The sequence below is a fragment of the Somniosus microcephalus genome, chromosome 33 (genome assembly GCF_052327205.1).
Source record: "Somniosus microcephalus isolate GS21.2 chromosome 33, FLI_Smic_1.0, whole genome shotgun sequence".
In the NCBI taxonomy this organism is placed as follows: domain Eukaryota; kingdom Metazoa; phylum Chordata; class Chondrichthyes; order Squaliformes; family Somniosidae; genus Somniosus; species Somniosus microcephalus.
In genome coordinates, this window is record NC_141019.1 from 4,332,078 (window position 1) to 4,348,181 (window position 16,104).

Here is a 16,104-nt window from a genome sequence, read left to right on the forward strand (position 1 = left end):
TGGCTCTCTCTCTCTCTGGCTCTCTCTCTCTCTGGCTCTCTCTCTCTGGCTCTCTCTCTCTCTGGCTCTCTCTCTCTCTGGCTCTCTCTCTCTCTGGCTCTCTCGCTCTCTGGCTCTCTCGCTCTCTGGCTCTCTCGCTCTCTCTCTCTCTCTCTCTCTCTCTGGCTCTCTCTGGCTCTCCCTCTCTCTCTGGCTCTCTCTCTCTCTCTCTCTCTCTCTGGCTCTCTCTCTCTCTGGCGCTCTCTCTCTCTGGCGCTCTCTCTCTCTGGCGCTCTCTCTCTCTGGCGCTCTCTCTCTCTCTGGCGCTCTCTCTCTCTCTGGCGCTCTCTCTCTCTCTCTCTGGCGCTCTCTCTCTCTCTCTCTCTGGCTCTCTCTCTCTGGCGCTCTCTCTCTCTCTCTGGCGCTCTCTCTCTCTCTCTGGCGCTCTCTCTCTCTGGCGCTCTCTCTCTCTCTGGCGCTCTCTCTCTCTCTGGCGCTCTCTCTCTCTGGCGCTCTCTCTCTCTCTGGCGCTCTCTCTCTCTGGCGCTCTCTCTCTCTGGCGCTCTCTCTCTGGCGCTCTCTCTCTCTCTGGCTCTCTCTCTCTGGCTCTCTCTCTCTCTGGCTCTCTCTCTGGCGCTCTCTCTCTCTCTCTCTCTCTCTCTGGCTCTCTCTCTCTCTGGCTCTCTCTCTCTCTGGCTCTCTCTCTCTGGCTCTCTCTCTCTCTGGCTCTCTCTCTCTGGCTCTCTCTCGCGCTCTGGCTCTCTCTCGCGCTCTCTCTGGCTCTCTCTCTCACAATTCCAATTCCAATTCCAATTAAAATGCTTTATTGGCATGAAAGTTTACAGAGAACCATATTGCCAAAGCTTACATAGCAAAAAGGTACAGTTTTCCAACATTCTGTAGGTGTCAATCGATTTGACATTTGTTGGGTACATACAATATTACTTTTAAACAATATTAATTTTAAAACAGTCTTTGTACTTCATTTGGTACGTTCAATATTAATTTTAAACAGTCTTAATTTTAAACAGTCCTCAGGTTGTGACATGTTGTTACATATTTGGCCCCAAGGTATGGTCTGTCTCCTTCTCCTAGGACTAATCTCAATTTTGACAGATCATCCAATTCCTTGAAATCTGGGGTTGTTTGGCTTAGCTTGTTGAATAATATGTTTCTTGATGTGTTGAATTTTTCGCATTTTAGGAGGAAATGCATTTCTGTTTCAACCTCGCCAGCCAGACATTGATCGCATATTCTATTCTCTCTAGGCTGCCAGGATTTCTTGTATCTGCCTTTTTCAATTTCCAGTTGGTGGTCGCTTAGTCTGTACCTGGTGAGGTGGCTCTCTCTCTCTCTGGCTCTCTCTGGCTCTCTCTCTCTCTCTGGCTCTCTCTCGCGCTCTCTCTCTCTCTCTCTCTCTCTGGCTCTCTCTCTCTCTGGCTCTCTCTCTCTCTCTGGCTCTCTCTCTCTCTCTGGCTCTCTCTCTCTCTCTCTCTCTCTCTGGCTCTCTCTCTCTCTCTCACTCTCTCTCCTCTCTCTCTGGCTCTCTCTCTGGCTCTCTCTCTGGCTCTCTCTCTGGCTCTCTCTCTCTCTCTCTGGCTCTCTCTCTCTGGCTCTCTCTCTCTGGCTCTCTCTCTCTGGCTCTCTCTCTCTGGCTCTCTCTCTCTGGCTCTCTCTCTCTGGCTCTCTCTCTCTGGCTCTCTCTCTCTCTCTCTCTCTGTCTCTCTCTCTCTCTGGCTCTCTGGCTCTCTGTCTCTCTCTCTCTCTGGCTCTCTGGCTCTCTGGCTCTCTCTCTCTGGCTCTCTGGCTCTCTCTCTCTGGCTCTCTCTCTCTCTCTGGCTCTCTGGCTCTCTCTCTCTGGCTCTCTCTCTCTCTCTCTCTCTCTCTGGCGCTCTCTCTGGCGCTCTCTCTCTCTGGCGCTCTCTCTCTCTCTGGCGCTCTCTCTCTCTCTCTGGCGCTCTCTCTCTCTCTGGCGCTCTCTCTCTCTCTGGCGCTCTCTCTCTCTCTGGCGCTCTCTCTCTCTGGCGCTCTCTCTCTGGCGCTCTCTCTCTCCTGGCTCTCTCTCTCTCTGGCTCTCTCTCTCTCTGGCTCTCTCTCTGGCGCTCTCTCTCTCTCTCTCTCTCTCTCTGGCTCTCTCTCTCTGGCTCTCTCTCTCTCTGGCTCTCTCTCTCTGGCTCTCTCTCTCTCTGGCTCTCTCTCTCTCTGGCTCTCTCTCTCTGGCTCTCTCTCTCTGGCTCTCTCTGGCTCTCTCTCGCGCTCTGGCTCTCTCTCGCGCTCTGGCTCTCTCTCGCGCTCTCTCTGGCTCTCTCTCTCTCTCTCTCTCTGGCTCTCTCTCTCTCTGGCTCTCTCTGGCTCTCTCTCTCTCTCTGGCTCTCTCTCGCGCTCTCTCTCTCTCTCTCTCTCTCTGGCTCTCTCTCTCTCTCTCTCTCTCTGGCTCTCTCTCTCTCTCTGGCTCTCTCTCTCTCTGGCTCTCTCTCTCTCTCTCTCTCTCTGGCTCTCTCTCTGGCTCTCTCTCTGGCTCTCTCTCTGGCTCTCTCTCTGGCTCTCTCTCTGGCTCTCTCTCTGGCTGTCTCTCTCTGGCTCTCTCTCTGGCTCTCTCTCTCTGGCTCTCTCTGGCTCTCTCTCTCTGGCTCTCTCTCTCTCTGTCTCTCTCTCTCTCTGGCTCTCTGTCTCTCTCTCTCTCTGGCTCTCTGGCTCTCTCTCTCTGGCTCTCTGGCTCTCTCTCTCTGGCTCTCTGGCTCTCTCTCTCTGGCTCTCTGGCTCTCTCTCTCTGGCTCTCTCTCTCTCTCTCTCTCTCTGGCGCTCTCTCTGGCGCTCTCTCTGGCTCTCTCTCTGTCTCTCTGTCTCTCTGTCTCTCTGTCTCTCTGTCTCTGGCGCTCTCTCTCTGGCTCGCTCGCTCGCTCTCTCTGTCTCGCTTCGCTCGCTCTGTCTCTCTCTCGCTCGCTCTGTCTCTCTCTTTCCCCCTCCGTATAAGTGCATTGGGGCAATTTTGGAACAGTTACTTAGGAACTCCACAGGTACATATGTTATTGCAACACACTCAATTATTGAGGTTGTCCATTTTTTGCAGCTACCTCCTGGTTTCTGGTAGCGCACTTGGCTCTAGTAGGTTTCTGTTACATACACTGAAATGAACCTCTAACTTATCTAAGTGGGGGTCCCGTATTTGCTGGGAGTTGTTGATATTTTCTTGGCGAGGGGGAAAAGAGGTTGCAGATGCCATTGTTTTACGTGGGGAGGCAAGTGGCTACCTGTATGAGGAGTCGTAGGGACTTGCTGTAGGTGGATATTAGGGGTAGCCCACAGCTGTTCCATGGTCCGGTACAAAGCTGCACTGATGGAGTCACTCTCTGGGGCAGAAGATTGCTGGGATTCATTGTTGGAGGCATCTTTTACCTCCCATTGGTCCTGGTGGCATTCTTTCAAACCGTGCTGTGTGCTGATCCCGTCAGTGCTGCCAGTTTTTTCTTTTTTTTTTCTCCAGGGCTGTGGTGGGGATGAGGAAAGACATTTGGGCTGTGATCTTCTATTTGTGAATAGGTTCTTTGAATCATCTTTGCCCCCCTTTCCCTGCCTCCTCACCCCCTCCAACCACCATTTTTATAAAAAGTATAGATGCGTGGTCAGAGCATAGTCTTGTATTCAATGCCGCACGCTGTAAATGAAATTAAGTGCCCTAGCATTTTTATTACCAAATTTAAGTTATTAATTTTAGGATATAATTTCCAAGTCAAGTCTAGCCTTTTGTCCAATCTGTATGTAACTTGGGTCACAGTAGTTTCAGTGATTGGAATGTGTAGGATGTGATTCCTCGCAGCGCATCATTACTAGCGAGCTGACATTCCTCTCTTTTTGCTAAAAACAGGAAAGCATGTTTTTCTCTGATTATTAACAAACCAATCATAAAATTGCAGGAGCTTGCGGCTTTCAAATGTGGTTTGTGAGAATGTGTTGTTTGCTACTGACCATGAAAACCTAGTCATGAATTACAATGTACCGGCAATAATCCTTTAACACTTGTCAAACCAAAATATATATCCAATTCAGTGACCCTGCTGGGGTGCCTGCAATTATTAGAGAAAATGTCTGAATGCTAATAGAGGGAAAAGCTGATTTAACAAGACCCTGCAGTTTCTGCTAAGTACAGTAATGCAAGCACATGTTGAAGGGAGGACATCTCCTTAGCATGCAAAGACACATTATAATATGCTGGGACGGCTTAATGCTGTCTCCTCCACTGAGGTCTGGCATGAGATCCTGAAGAAGGGGCACGGCTTGAAGAGTCGAAAGGTAAGGCATGAATAGTACTGTAAAATAGCAATGCAGGCCATGTATAGGCATGATGAAGCGAAGTAGCATTGTAGGTGTAAAAGATAAATGCAGAACGGTCTGGGAAATGTTAGCAAAGATGTAGCAAATATTAGAAGTGAAAATAGTCGGCTTATACAAATTACACTATATGGGAGAAGTGAATCTACTGCGGAAAGGAATGCCTTTGGTCAAATCACTCTGCGCTAATTCTGCAGTATAGTAATAGTGGTGGAGAGATCACTGCCCCTTCTGTGCAATACATTGCCATGAGTATGCTGAGATGACCATGCCTGATTTTGCGAGGTCAGGTTATTTAAATAATTTTGACAGAATGACAGAAATTACAACACAGAAGCAGGCTGTTCAGCCCAACCAGTCCATATTGATGTTTAGCTTCCACATGAGCAGTTGTCCTAATCCCATGTGTCCACCCGCACCCTGTCCTTCAACCACCTATTTAATTTATAACATGTTGATCTGGTCTCTTTCAATCATTAACTCCAGTAGTACATTCGACGGCCTCACAACACTCACTTTTTAGAAAAAAAGTGATGCTTTCTGCACACTTTGGCCCAGACACTGGATGAGGAGGGATATTCAGTGTGATGATTTAAAGGGGCTGGCAAAACGTAAAAGGTGTGAAGGGGGCAAAAATTCTTCCAACCATTCGAAATTTTAAAAAAGAGCAGTGCAGTGTCCTATCTGTTCTTTTTCCCAAATTATCCTACTTCACATTTACATATGTTGAATGGCATTTGCCTCATTCCTGTCTGGTGTGGGACAAAGTGGCTGACTACTGAGCGAACCTCTGTTGGCTGACCCTGTGGGCCAGGTGGCACAGCATAGTGAGCCTGAGCCTCTGCTCCTTCATCATGCCCAGTTATCTGTCTCCATTGTGTGACATGCATTGCCTGGGACAGTACTTACTCTAAATTCAGTACCTTGTATACCCTCTATGCTCCTGGGACGTTGTCATCTTTCACCACCACCACCCTGATATACTTCTGGTTCTTCCCCAAAAAGGAAACTCCTCTATATAGTATTTATTTCTCTCAATGCTGTGGTGATAATTTAACTTCTTCCCCCTTTTGTTAAGCTTACTAATGTTTAACAAAGGTGAAGATGTTAAAGTATCAACCTTCTCTTCCATTTCTTCCACTGCTTTACATCCAGCAGATCTGGGTCATTTCCATAACCGATTCCCTTTTTACGCAGACAAGTTGTTAGCCTGACTCGCAACTCCTTACCAGGAGATGTGATGAGGGGTCGACCCTCCACTCTTGTCAATCACTGGATGTCAACCCAGTATTCAGACTAACTCTTCACTCCTCTCGCAGTGCCAGGTCTGACTGGAATACAATGCGACTCCGCAGCTGTGGAATGCTGTACACGTTCTTCATTAATGACTACGCAGACCTGAACTAAACATCTGAATTCTCCGGCCCACTCCCTCTCTGACCTCTCTGTCCTGGGTCCCCTATACTGTTCCAATGAAGCTCGAGGACAGCAACTCCTCTTCCTATTAGGCACTTTACAGTCAACACTGAGTTCAACAGTTTCAGATCATCACCTCTGCCCCCATTTTTAAAAAATGTAATCTCTCCTGCCTTCCACCCCATCACAGACCTTCCCTTTAGTTCTTTCCTCTCCTCCCCCTTTCCCCGTCTCTGTATTTGCTTAAAACCTGTTGCATCTCTAACCTTTTCCAGTTCTGACAAAAGGCCATCGACCTGAAACGTTAACTTTGTTTCTCTCTCCACAGATGCTGCCTGACCTGAGTATTTCCAGTACTTCTAATTTTTATTACAGCTGCATTTGCTGACAATACTTTCGTGCAAATAAAGGAAAAGCTGATTCTCGCCACCAGGTAGTGGGAGGACCATGCTCGCCCAACACTTTGCCTGGAATGTGTAATTTGATCCAGTCATTGTCAGGCAGGCTACAGAGAAGGCACAGCGCTAACACTCTTCTGTTCTGATAATGCTTGATACTAACACTACCGATTTCAGAGAATGCACAGTGTTAGTGCTACCAATTTCAGTGAAGGTGCAACCCTGACACTCCGGAGTTCAGACAATGCACAGCGCTAATGGTCTGGGGTTCTAAGCACACGCGGTGCTAACGGTCTGGTGTTGTGACGATGCATAACGCTAACGGTCTGGAGTTGCGAACGCACAGCGCTAATGGTCTGGAGTTGTGAGAACGCACAGCGCTAATGGTCTGGAGTTGAGAACGCACAGCGCTAATGGTCTGGAGTTGTGAGAACGCACAGCGCTAATGGTCTGGAGTTGTGAGAACGCACAGCGCTAATGGTCTGGAGTTGTGAGAACGCACAGCGCTAATGGTCTGGAGTTGTGAGAACGCACAGCGCTCATGGTCTGGAGTTGTGAGAACGCACAGCGCTAATGGTCTGGAGTTGTGAGAACGCACAGCGCTAATGGTCTGGAGTTGTGAGAACGCACAGCGCTAATGGTCTGGAGTTGTGAGAACGCACAGCGCTCATGGTCTGGAGTTGTGAGAACGCACCGCTCATGGTCTGGAGTTGTGAGAACGCACAGCGCTCATGGTCTGGAGTTGTGCGAACGCACAGCGCTAATGGTCTGGAGTTGTGAGAACGCACCGCTCATGGTCTGGAGTTGTGAGAACGCACAGCGCTCATGGTCTGGAGTTGTGAGAACGCACAGCGCTAATGGTCTGGAGTTGTGAGAACGCACAGCGCTAATGGTCTGGAGTTCAGACAACGCGCATCGTTGTCACTGTCCAAGTGCCAATATTGGAGGTAATAATGTGTACTGCTTGCAGTAAAGGAGCCAACACTGTTAATGCTAACACACAAATGGCCATTGAAAGCATGTATCTAGTTTGCTGACTGGAACAGGGCGGCATGGTTTCCTGTTTCTCTTTTTTGAGGAGAGAGCTCTGCAGAAATGTGTTAAATTAGCCCCAACTGTCACTGGTCAGTATGGGCACACACCTGCGTTAAGAGAATATGTAAGGTAGAATTTGTGGCAAGGTGGGCAGTACATCGCCCTGCCATCTTGTGCATTTCAGGCACAATTATTCAGAGAGCCGTAACATGGCAACAACGAAAACTTGCGTTTATATAGCGCTTTTAATGTAGTAAAACGTCCCAAGGCGCTTCACAGGAGTGTAATCACAAAAATGGACACCGAGCCAAAGAAAGAGATACTTGGATGTATGACTAAAAACTTGGTTGAAGAGGTAGGTTTTAAGAAGCAAAAGAGGAGAGAGGGGTAGCTACTTCCTGGTTTATGGCTGACCAAAACAGACAAGCAGGTGAATGAAGTAGTTATGAGGACTGACCAGTCTGGCAAGCCAGGCCGCTCTCGATAGAGGGCTGCATGGCACCAATTTGTGCCAGTCATTGTGAACCTGGAGTCACACATGGCTCACTATCAACATGATCTGTCAAAACTCCCCCGTCTGCTGGGGGAGTGAGGCCTCCACATTGACCAGCCTCTCTCGCTTTGACTCTGAAGACACTCCACGCTTGGCCAATCCAGCAATTGACTTGTGGGCCCCCTTCAAATATGTGACTCCATGAACGGGCGCTGCACGATCATATGGGGTGCTGTAGCTGTTTCTCTGAAGCCGAATTTAAAGTTAAAGATAGTATTCGGTCAAAGGAAGAGGCTTCTAATGCTGCCAAAAAGAGTAGTAAGCCTGAGGATTGGAAGGATTTTAGAATTCAGCAAAGGAGGACCAAGAAATTGATAAAGAAAGGGAAAATAGAATATGAGAGTAAACTAGCGAGAGAAATAAAAACAGACTGTAAAAGTTTCTATAGGTATGTAAAAAGGAAAAGATTAGCGAAAAGTAAATGTGGGTCCCTTACAGGCTGAGACAGGAGAAATTATAATGGGGAATAAGGAAATGGCAGAGAAATTAAACAAATACTTTGTGTCTGTCTTCACAGAAGAAGATGCAAAAAACCTTCCGGAAATAGTGGACAACCAAGGATCTAGCGAGAATGAGGAACTGAAAGATATTAGTATTAGTAAAAAAGTAGTACTGGAGAAATTAATGGGACTGAAAGCCGATAAATCCCCTGGACCTGACGGCCTACATCCTAGGGTTTTGAAAGAGGTGGCTATAGAGATAGTGGATGCATTGGTTGTCATTTTCCAAAATTCCATAGATTCTAGAACCGTTCCTGCGGATTGGAAGGTAGCAAATGTAACGCCACTATTTGAGAAAACGGGGAACTACAGACCAGTTAGCCTGATATCGGTAGTAGGGAAAATGCTAGAATCTATTAAGGACGTGGTAGCAGGGCACTTTATATAAAAAAAAAAATAATAATAATAATAATAAAAAATAAATAAATAAATAATAAATAAATAATAGAATTGGGCAGAGTCAACACAGATTTATGAAAGGAAATCGTGCTTGACTAGCAGAATAGATAAGGGGGAACCAGTGGATGTGGTGTATTTGGATTTTCAGAAGGCTTTTGATAAGGTGCCACACAAGAGGTTATTAAACAAAATTAGGGCTCATGTGATTGGGGGTAATATACTAGCATGGATTGAGGATTGGTTAACGGACAGAAAACAGAGTGTAGGAATAAACGGGTCATTTTCGGGTTGGCAGGCTGTACCTAGTGCGGTAGCGCAAGGATCAGTGTTTGGGCCTCAGCTATTTGCAATCTACATCGATTTGGATGAGTGGACCAAATGTAATATATCCAAGTTTGCTGATGGGTGGGAATGTAAGTTGTGCGGAGGATGCAAGGAAGCTTCTAGGGGATATAGGCAGGCTAAGTGAGTGGGCAAGAACATGGCAAGTGGAATATAATGTGGAGAAATGTGAAGTTATCCACTTTGGTAAGAAAAATAGAAAAGCAGAGTATTTTTTAAATGGTGAGAGATTGGGAAATGTTGGTGTTCAGAGGGACCTGGGTGTCCTTGTACAAGAATCACTGAAAGTTAACATGCAGGTACAGCAAGCAATTAGGAAAGAAAATGGTATGTTGGCCTTTATTACAAGAGGATTTTGAGTATGAGTAAAGAAATCTTACTGCAATTATATAGGGCCCTGGTGAGACCACACCTGGAGTATTGTGGACAGTTTTGGTCTCCTTACCTAAGGAAGGATATACTTGCTATAGAGGGAGTGCAACGAAGGTTCACCAGACTGGTTCCTGGGATGGGGGGATTGTCCTATGAGGAGAGATTGAGTAGACTAGGCCTATATTCTAGAGTTTAGAAGAATGGTGATCTCAATGAAACATACAAAATTCTTACAGGGCTTGACAGGGTAGATACATAGAAACATAGAAGATAGGAGCAAGAGTAGGCCATTTGGCCCCTCGATCCTGCTCTGCCATTCAATGAGATCATGGCTGATCATCCAAATTCAGTACCCTGTCCTGTCCCTGCCTTCTCCCCATATCCCTTGATCCCTTTAGCCTTAAGAAATATATCTAACTCCTTCTTGAATATATTTAATGAGTTGGCCTCACCTGCCTTCTGTGGTAGAGAATTCCACAGGTTCGCCACTCTCTGGGTGAAGAAATTCCTCCTCATCTCTGTCCTAAATGACTTACCCCTTATCCTTAGACTGTGACCCCTGGTTCTGGACTCCCCCGCCATCGGGAACATCCTTCCTGCATCTAGTCTGTCTAGTCCTGTTAGAATTTTATAAGTTTCAATAAGATCCCCTCTCATTCTTCTAAACTCCAGTGAATATAAGCCCAATCGACCCAATCTCTCCTCATAAGTCATTCCTGCCATCCCAGGGAGATGCAGGGAGGATGTTTCCCCTGGCTGGGGAGTCTAGAACCAGGGGTCACAGTCTCAGAATAAGGGGTCGGCCATTTAGGACTGAGATGAGGAGAAATCTTTGGAATTCTCTACCCCAGAGGGCTGTGGAGGCTCAGTCGTTGAGTATATTCAAGACAGAGAGCGATAGATTTTTGGATACTAGGGGAATCGAGGGAGATAGGGCAGGAAAGTGAGGAGAAGTAGAAGATCAGCCACGATCTTATCGAATGGTGGAGCAGGCTCGAGGAGCCAAATGGCCTCCTCCTGCTCCTAATTCTGATGTTATGAATTTGACACCAACAACATTGCCTGTTTTACATAATATGAGCTGCAAGTTTGGTTTAGTGAGGCCCATGTCCTTCCCTGAGACGAGATGAGGGTGACCTGGCAGCGTCCTCCTCCAACCCCCCCCTCCCCCTTCTCCACACCCCACCCCCAAGCTCACCTCATTCACTATTGTCCCCAGAATTGCCATTTGCACCAAAAAGCCAAAATTGGTCAATTTGATTTAACTAGAAACCAATTTTCTAAATTAAAATATGTTTATTAATTTTGTTAATTTCCTGAGGTCTGAATACCTTTAATGAGGGTGGCAGAGAATGGACTGTTCTATCCAAATGATGTAAAGAATTGTGGACAGCTGGAAGTGAGGATTAATATTGTAACTTACTGTGGGGTTCAGATGACCTCCGACCCAAGAGTGAAGCTTAAGTGGTTCATGACCATCACCAGAACCCTGAGATCAAATGACAGCCCTGTATTGTCCCACCTGTAATTGCAGTACTCCATTATCACAATGGAAACTGCAGTAAAATTACAGCTTCAGTTACATCGATTGATGACTCTGTTGGATGATCGACATAGAGAGGACCTAAAGGTCTAAAGCAGAATTCTAAGAGAATGAACAGGGGGAAGGAACACACATGCTGGATATCTGAACTAAAACTAGAACGTGCTGGACAGAGCAATCTGCATTTGAAAAGAGGGAAGATAAGTTAACGTTTCATAAGAGCAGAGTTCTGACACATGGTCAGACCTGAAATGTGAACCTGTCGTTTCTCTTTTTACAAATGTTGATGGGCCTGCTGTGTGTTCCCAGGATTGTCGTCTTGTTTTATTTCTGACACCGCCTTCGACTGCATTGTACTGTAAACATTTTAGATTTTCTGTAAAATGATAATTGAATTTGTTTGCATCCCAGCTTCACCAACAGCCAAGATATGTCCAGGCTCCACTTAGCATAGGTGCTGGCTATCCAGGCGGTTTCTATGTGCCAGTCACAGCCCAAATACAAGTGGGTCCAGCTGGGGCAGGCATGCCCATGCGGTACTATGCAGTGCCACAGGTCTTCTCGCCATCCTCAACTGTGCTTGTGGAAGCAGGGTATGATGCAGGTGCCAGGTTTGGGGCAGGAACTACTCCTAATCTCCCAGTAAGTATTCTGAACAGCTGGCACTGTGTGCCACAGTATAACTCGTAACCATACCCAATGTGCTGCCTATGACTTTTGTTTAAATTGAATGTATCGCGGATGGTTTTGTATGTTTTTAGTTTATGTATTGTGACACTGAAGCAACGGCAAGATCTGAAATAGCTTTATTCCTGTAATAATCCTAAACTACAATAATGAGCATTAATTGAAAAAAAAAATCTACACCTCAATTCTACTTTCCCTACTGTCCCTGTCCCCATTCTCTTTGTCCTATTTTTATTTTTTTCAAATATTTTAATAGCGTTTCCTGCTTAACGTACAAAAAATTTGAGGAGACCATCAGGCCCATGAATACTGAGCCGATCCGTTTTATGGAGCAACCTTGTGCCCTACCCCCTCTCATCTCTAGTAATGTTAACTCCTGGGGGGAGGCAAAAAACTAATGTGGGGGAAGAAACCCATGGCCAATTTCAGAACAAGCTCTGAGAAATTCTTCCCTGATTTCCTAAGGCAATCAATCATGTTCCAGGAAACCATGGTTACTCGACACATCACTCGATATAATTAACTAACTCCCCTTTATCAACCCATATGTTCCAATGCCTTTAGTAACCGGGCTATCCCGGATGAAAGCAACTATCTCCATCTATCGGTTCCAAACCCCACTTCTGATACCTTTCAGTAGCCCTGTCTACCAAATATTTATTCATCACCCTCTTAAAAATGTATAACCTCCTCCATTTCTGTTGTCTCCCTGGATCGGTTATTCCAGGTTTACCACCCTCTGTAGAAGTTCTGACTTAACTGTGCGCTCACCTTTTATTGGTCGAGAGCTTATCTTAAACTGGATCCCAGAATGATCAATATTATCTGTTCCCTTGAAGACCTTAAATAGCTTACGTTCACTCTAACCCACTTTTTTCCCGATGTAAACCTCCCTCGTCTATCCTCATTGCTTAGGAGCCCAATTCCATTGATTTAGTTGCTTCTAAGGCCATGATGTTCTCCTGCGGTACGGTGCCCAGAACTCTACGTAGTACTCGAGCTCGGGTTGGACCAGTGCTTTGTACGAGCTAGCCATCATCTAGTGGGATTTGTGCTTTGTCCCTCGCGCTCTCCTCCTAAGACCATGTTTGCCTTTTTCATGACTGCTGCATATTGTGCTAAAAAGCTAGATCCCCCTGCTGTGACATTCCCTGTAGAAAGTTCCATTTACTTTGTACAATCACTGTTTCCTTTCCCCATATTTTTAGTGTTAAAACACCGAATGGACTGCTGACCTGAGTAAACTTGTTCGCAGCCTGCAGAACAGTAACGTCCCATGACAAGTAAACGTCTGTGTTGCGTGACCTTTTCAGCCCGCATTGCCGCCTTGTAGGATCAATTTGACTCCCATTATATTTCTAAGCCCTTTTACCTTGAAGCCCAGCTCATGGGACAGCAGGCTAAGTGCACTGTGCTCTTGCATTTACATAGGCCGAGTGCTGCGGGTCTCAGCACAGACTGGTTGCAAACCTAATCCTGCCAATTGTGTGTATGGCTGACTGGCCAGTGCGCAGGTGTGAAGCCCTGGATCTTTGCAATTTCCTGGCGGCCACCAGCCTTACTTGAGCTAATAAAGTGGTATCATGTACAAACAACTCGTTTATCTATTAAATGACTCACGATACAATATCATGACGTGCCTACTCTGAGCCAAGACACTGGCCAAAGTGTCACCTTGTGCATGTCCAGAATGTTGGGACCCCTCCCGATGACTGGCTGCACTTTACAAAACTAAACGCAGGCGAGTGGCTCAGTTGGCTTGCTGTCCCGAGACGACTTAAGTCCCTTCTCAAACTCTTCTCCCCCACCCAGTTGATTTAGTTCCCATTTGCCAATGAAAACAAGGGACTTGTCTAGATTTGAATATTCTGGAGTGGAGAGAGAAAACAAGTGAAACAAAAACTCCACTGTATGCTGGCTAAGTTTGAAAGATGTGCTTGGGTTATTTTTTTTTAATCACAGGATTCAGTTGTACCAAACCGTGTTGGTTAACCTTTAAAAGCAACTTTTATTTTTCTCTCTTTCTCTCGATTTAGCCTCCTCCACCTGGTTGTCCTCCCAATGCAGCTCAAATCGCAGCCATGCAGGGTGGCAATGTCATCGTGACCCAGAGAAAGGGCAACTGGCTTTCCGGTGGCTCAGATGGTGGTTACACAATCTGGTAATCAGATGAAAGCCTGAACGCGAACATGCTATGGAAGGAACCATTAACCTAACCGTTTGTTTAGACAAATAATGGACGTATCTTGGTAACTAAGCCTCTTAGCATCTTTAAACGCTTTTTCTTCCAGCATTGAGTTTAAAATTGTAGTGTACCTGTGCAGCAGGGGTAAATGCTCATAAAACAAAACTGAGTGAGTTTTAAAAATGTTTTGGTTTGTGCCTTTTAAGTTTCATCAGAATTAAAACAAAAAAAACTAAACAATCAAGAAGTGACATCTGTTTAAGAGGATTAGAAATTAACATTTACCAACCAAATAACACTTCAGGATCACAGGCTGTTTACTGTGTCTCTGACCCTTTTCAGTACTGATTTGGCCTTTGAAGCACAAAAGTACGCGCATGTGTGTGCCATATAACCTCTGCACAAGGGATTTTTATGTATATTGCTGTTTAATATGAGAAATATACAAAGCCATAAGATGTTTTTCATTTTAGGTAAAAAATTACAATTTTGGTGGATACCAATGCAGTCCTCAAAGGGTTAATTGTGCCCAATTCCTGTGATCTGTGAAAGGGAAAGTGCGCTTTTTCACTTGTTGCTATATGCACCTGAAACCTCTTGAACTGTCTTTTTGCGCAAATAACTGTTTTCCTCTTGTAAGGAGAGGTGCTTGTTTCTTTTCCACTGTGGTTATGTTCTGATGGATCACTTCGTGCTCTTGCTGTCTGATCTGTCCAGAGCACCACAATTTATAAAAAGAAAAAATATTTTTCTAGTCCACTGATTTGTTAATGCTCATGGCACAGTGCATGTGGCTGCGATCTCCAGTGTCTGGCTCAGTACCTAAAATGGTTAGTTTCCAGACTGAATTCTCACAGGATGAGGCTAATCCTCTGCCTATCTCTTGGCTCTGTCTGGATAGCAAGTTTCAATTTGTGCTTCGAACCTGAGGAGGGCAGTGTTGGCCAATAATTTCCAAGCTACTGATTTGTATTTGCTATCACAGAGTCAAAGCGGAATTCTGTTTAATTCTTGTGGCCAACTTGTAGATGGGAAATGACGATCTTAGCGAAAGGGCCATAAGATCTTTAATGGAGCTGTCATCGTGTTAGGTAACTTTACAACCCTCCTTACATTAGTCTGCGCAATGCTTCATATGTCCTGGATAAGGTTAGACTTTTCTTTTGGCAAAGTTAAGTTGCCCACTAAGTTTCACCCCCTGTTCCCAAGAGGCTGATTGTATCCAACCTCGGCCTGGTCATTTTGTACGGTCAGTTGAACACTGGAAATGCCAGGTTTCCTGTGTTACAGAAATGTAATCCTGAAGGATCAGACTGTTGGCACCCACAATGTAAATTGTATTGGATAAATGTATTAAAAAATGCACAACTTTAACATAGCATGGACTCTTGGTATTTAATAGGCTGACATGAACAAGGCCATTCGGCAGACATTGCATGCTATTTATTGGCAGTCATGCACAGTGTATCGTCAGTTGGCTTCTTGTTGCACAATTAGTTCAAAGTTTTTTAAAGTTTCTTTTGGGTCTGTTTTATATAGTCCTTCTAGTTTTAAGTTTCCTGTCCTAGCTATTTAGCACTTTTTTTTTTAAATACATGGGCCTAGAAATTCAGTTGTTAGCGCCAGCCGCTAGTGCCTTAGGAGCAGGAGGAGAAGTGTGGCACTAAGCGGCTAGCGCCCAGGCGCGGCGCGATCTGCGCCTCTCGCGAACTTCACTTAAGATTTAGCGGCGGCGCAAAACCGCAGTGCCCGCTCAGCTGCGCGCGCAGATCCTGACGTCATTTCATGGTGCAACGCCCTTGGTGCGCCCCGAACCGGAACTTCAATGGCACCGCCCTTCTGTGCGCCTGGTGCCCCCAGCGACTGGTAGAGGGGAACGGTTCCCGGGCACGGGGGGCGCTAATTAAAGGGGACGCCTCCTGCAGTATAAGTGGCAGCCATTTTGTTCCACTCCTTCTTTGTGAGAGACGGATATTTGGAGAGAGACAAAGGGAGAGAGCTTTCTGGTTTGACTCGGCGCTCACACAGGTACTTTTGGCTTCAGGCCAGAGCTTTGCACTTGGATTTAACTTTCAGTGCCATAGCCTTGAGTCGCCAAATATAATGGGGGCTGCCATGGGTGGAAACGTTGGCTTACTGCATTGCATTCAAAGGGCTCAGACTCCGTGAGAGAGTGCCAATCATGGCCAGACGGAGAAGGGCCAACAGGCGTCGGCACAGGAGGCCTTACCCACCCAGGGTATACCGCCAGCAGTTTTCATATCTGAACATGTTTGAGGAGCAGATTCAGAAGGGAGGTGGTCACTGAGATCTGCCACCTGCTTCACAGAGATCTGCAGCCACAGCTGAGGAGCAGGATAGAATAT

General features: G+C 46.1%; 1 protein-coding gene across 1 annotated transcript; it reads left to right on the forward strand.

Annotated features, from left to right (window-relative positions):
* The first annotated feature begins 11,257 nt into the window (after positions 1–11,257).
* Positions 11,258–15,117, forward strand: dazap2 (DAZ associated protein 2). Its single transcript, XM_085972607.1, has 2 exons — positions 11,258–11,508; positions 13,590–15,117. The coding sequence occupies exons 1-2, from the start codon at positions 11,392–11,394 to the stop codon at positions 13,716–13,718; spliced, it is 246 nt and encodes an 81-aa protein (XP_085828733.1). The 5' UTR covers positions 11,258–11,391; the 3' UTR covers positions 13,719–15,117.
* The last annotated feature ends 987 nt before the right edge of the window (positions 15,118–16,104 follow it).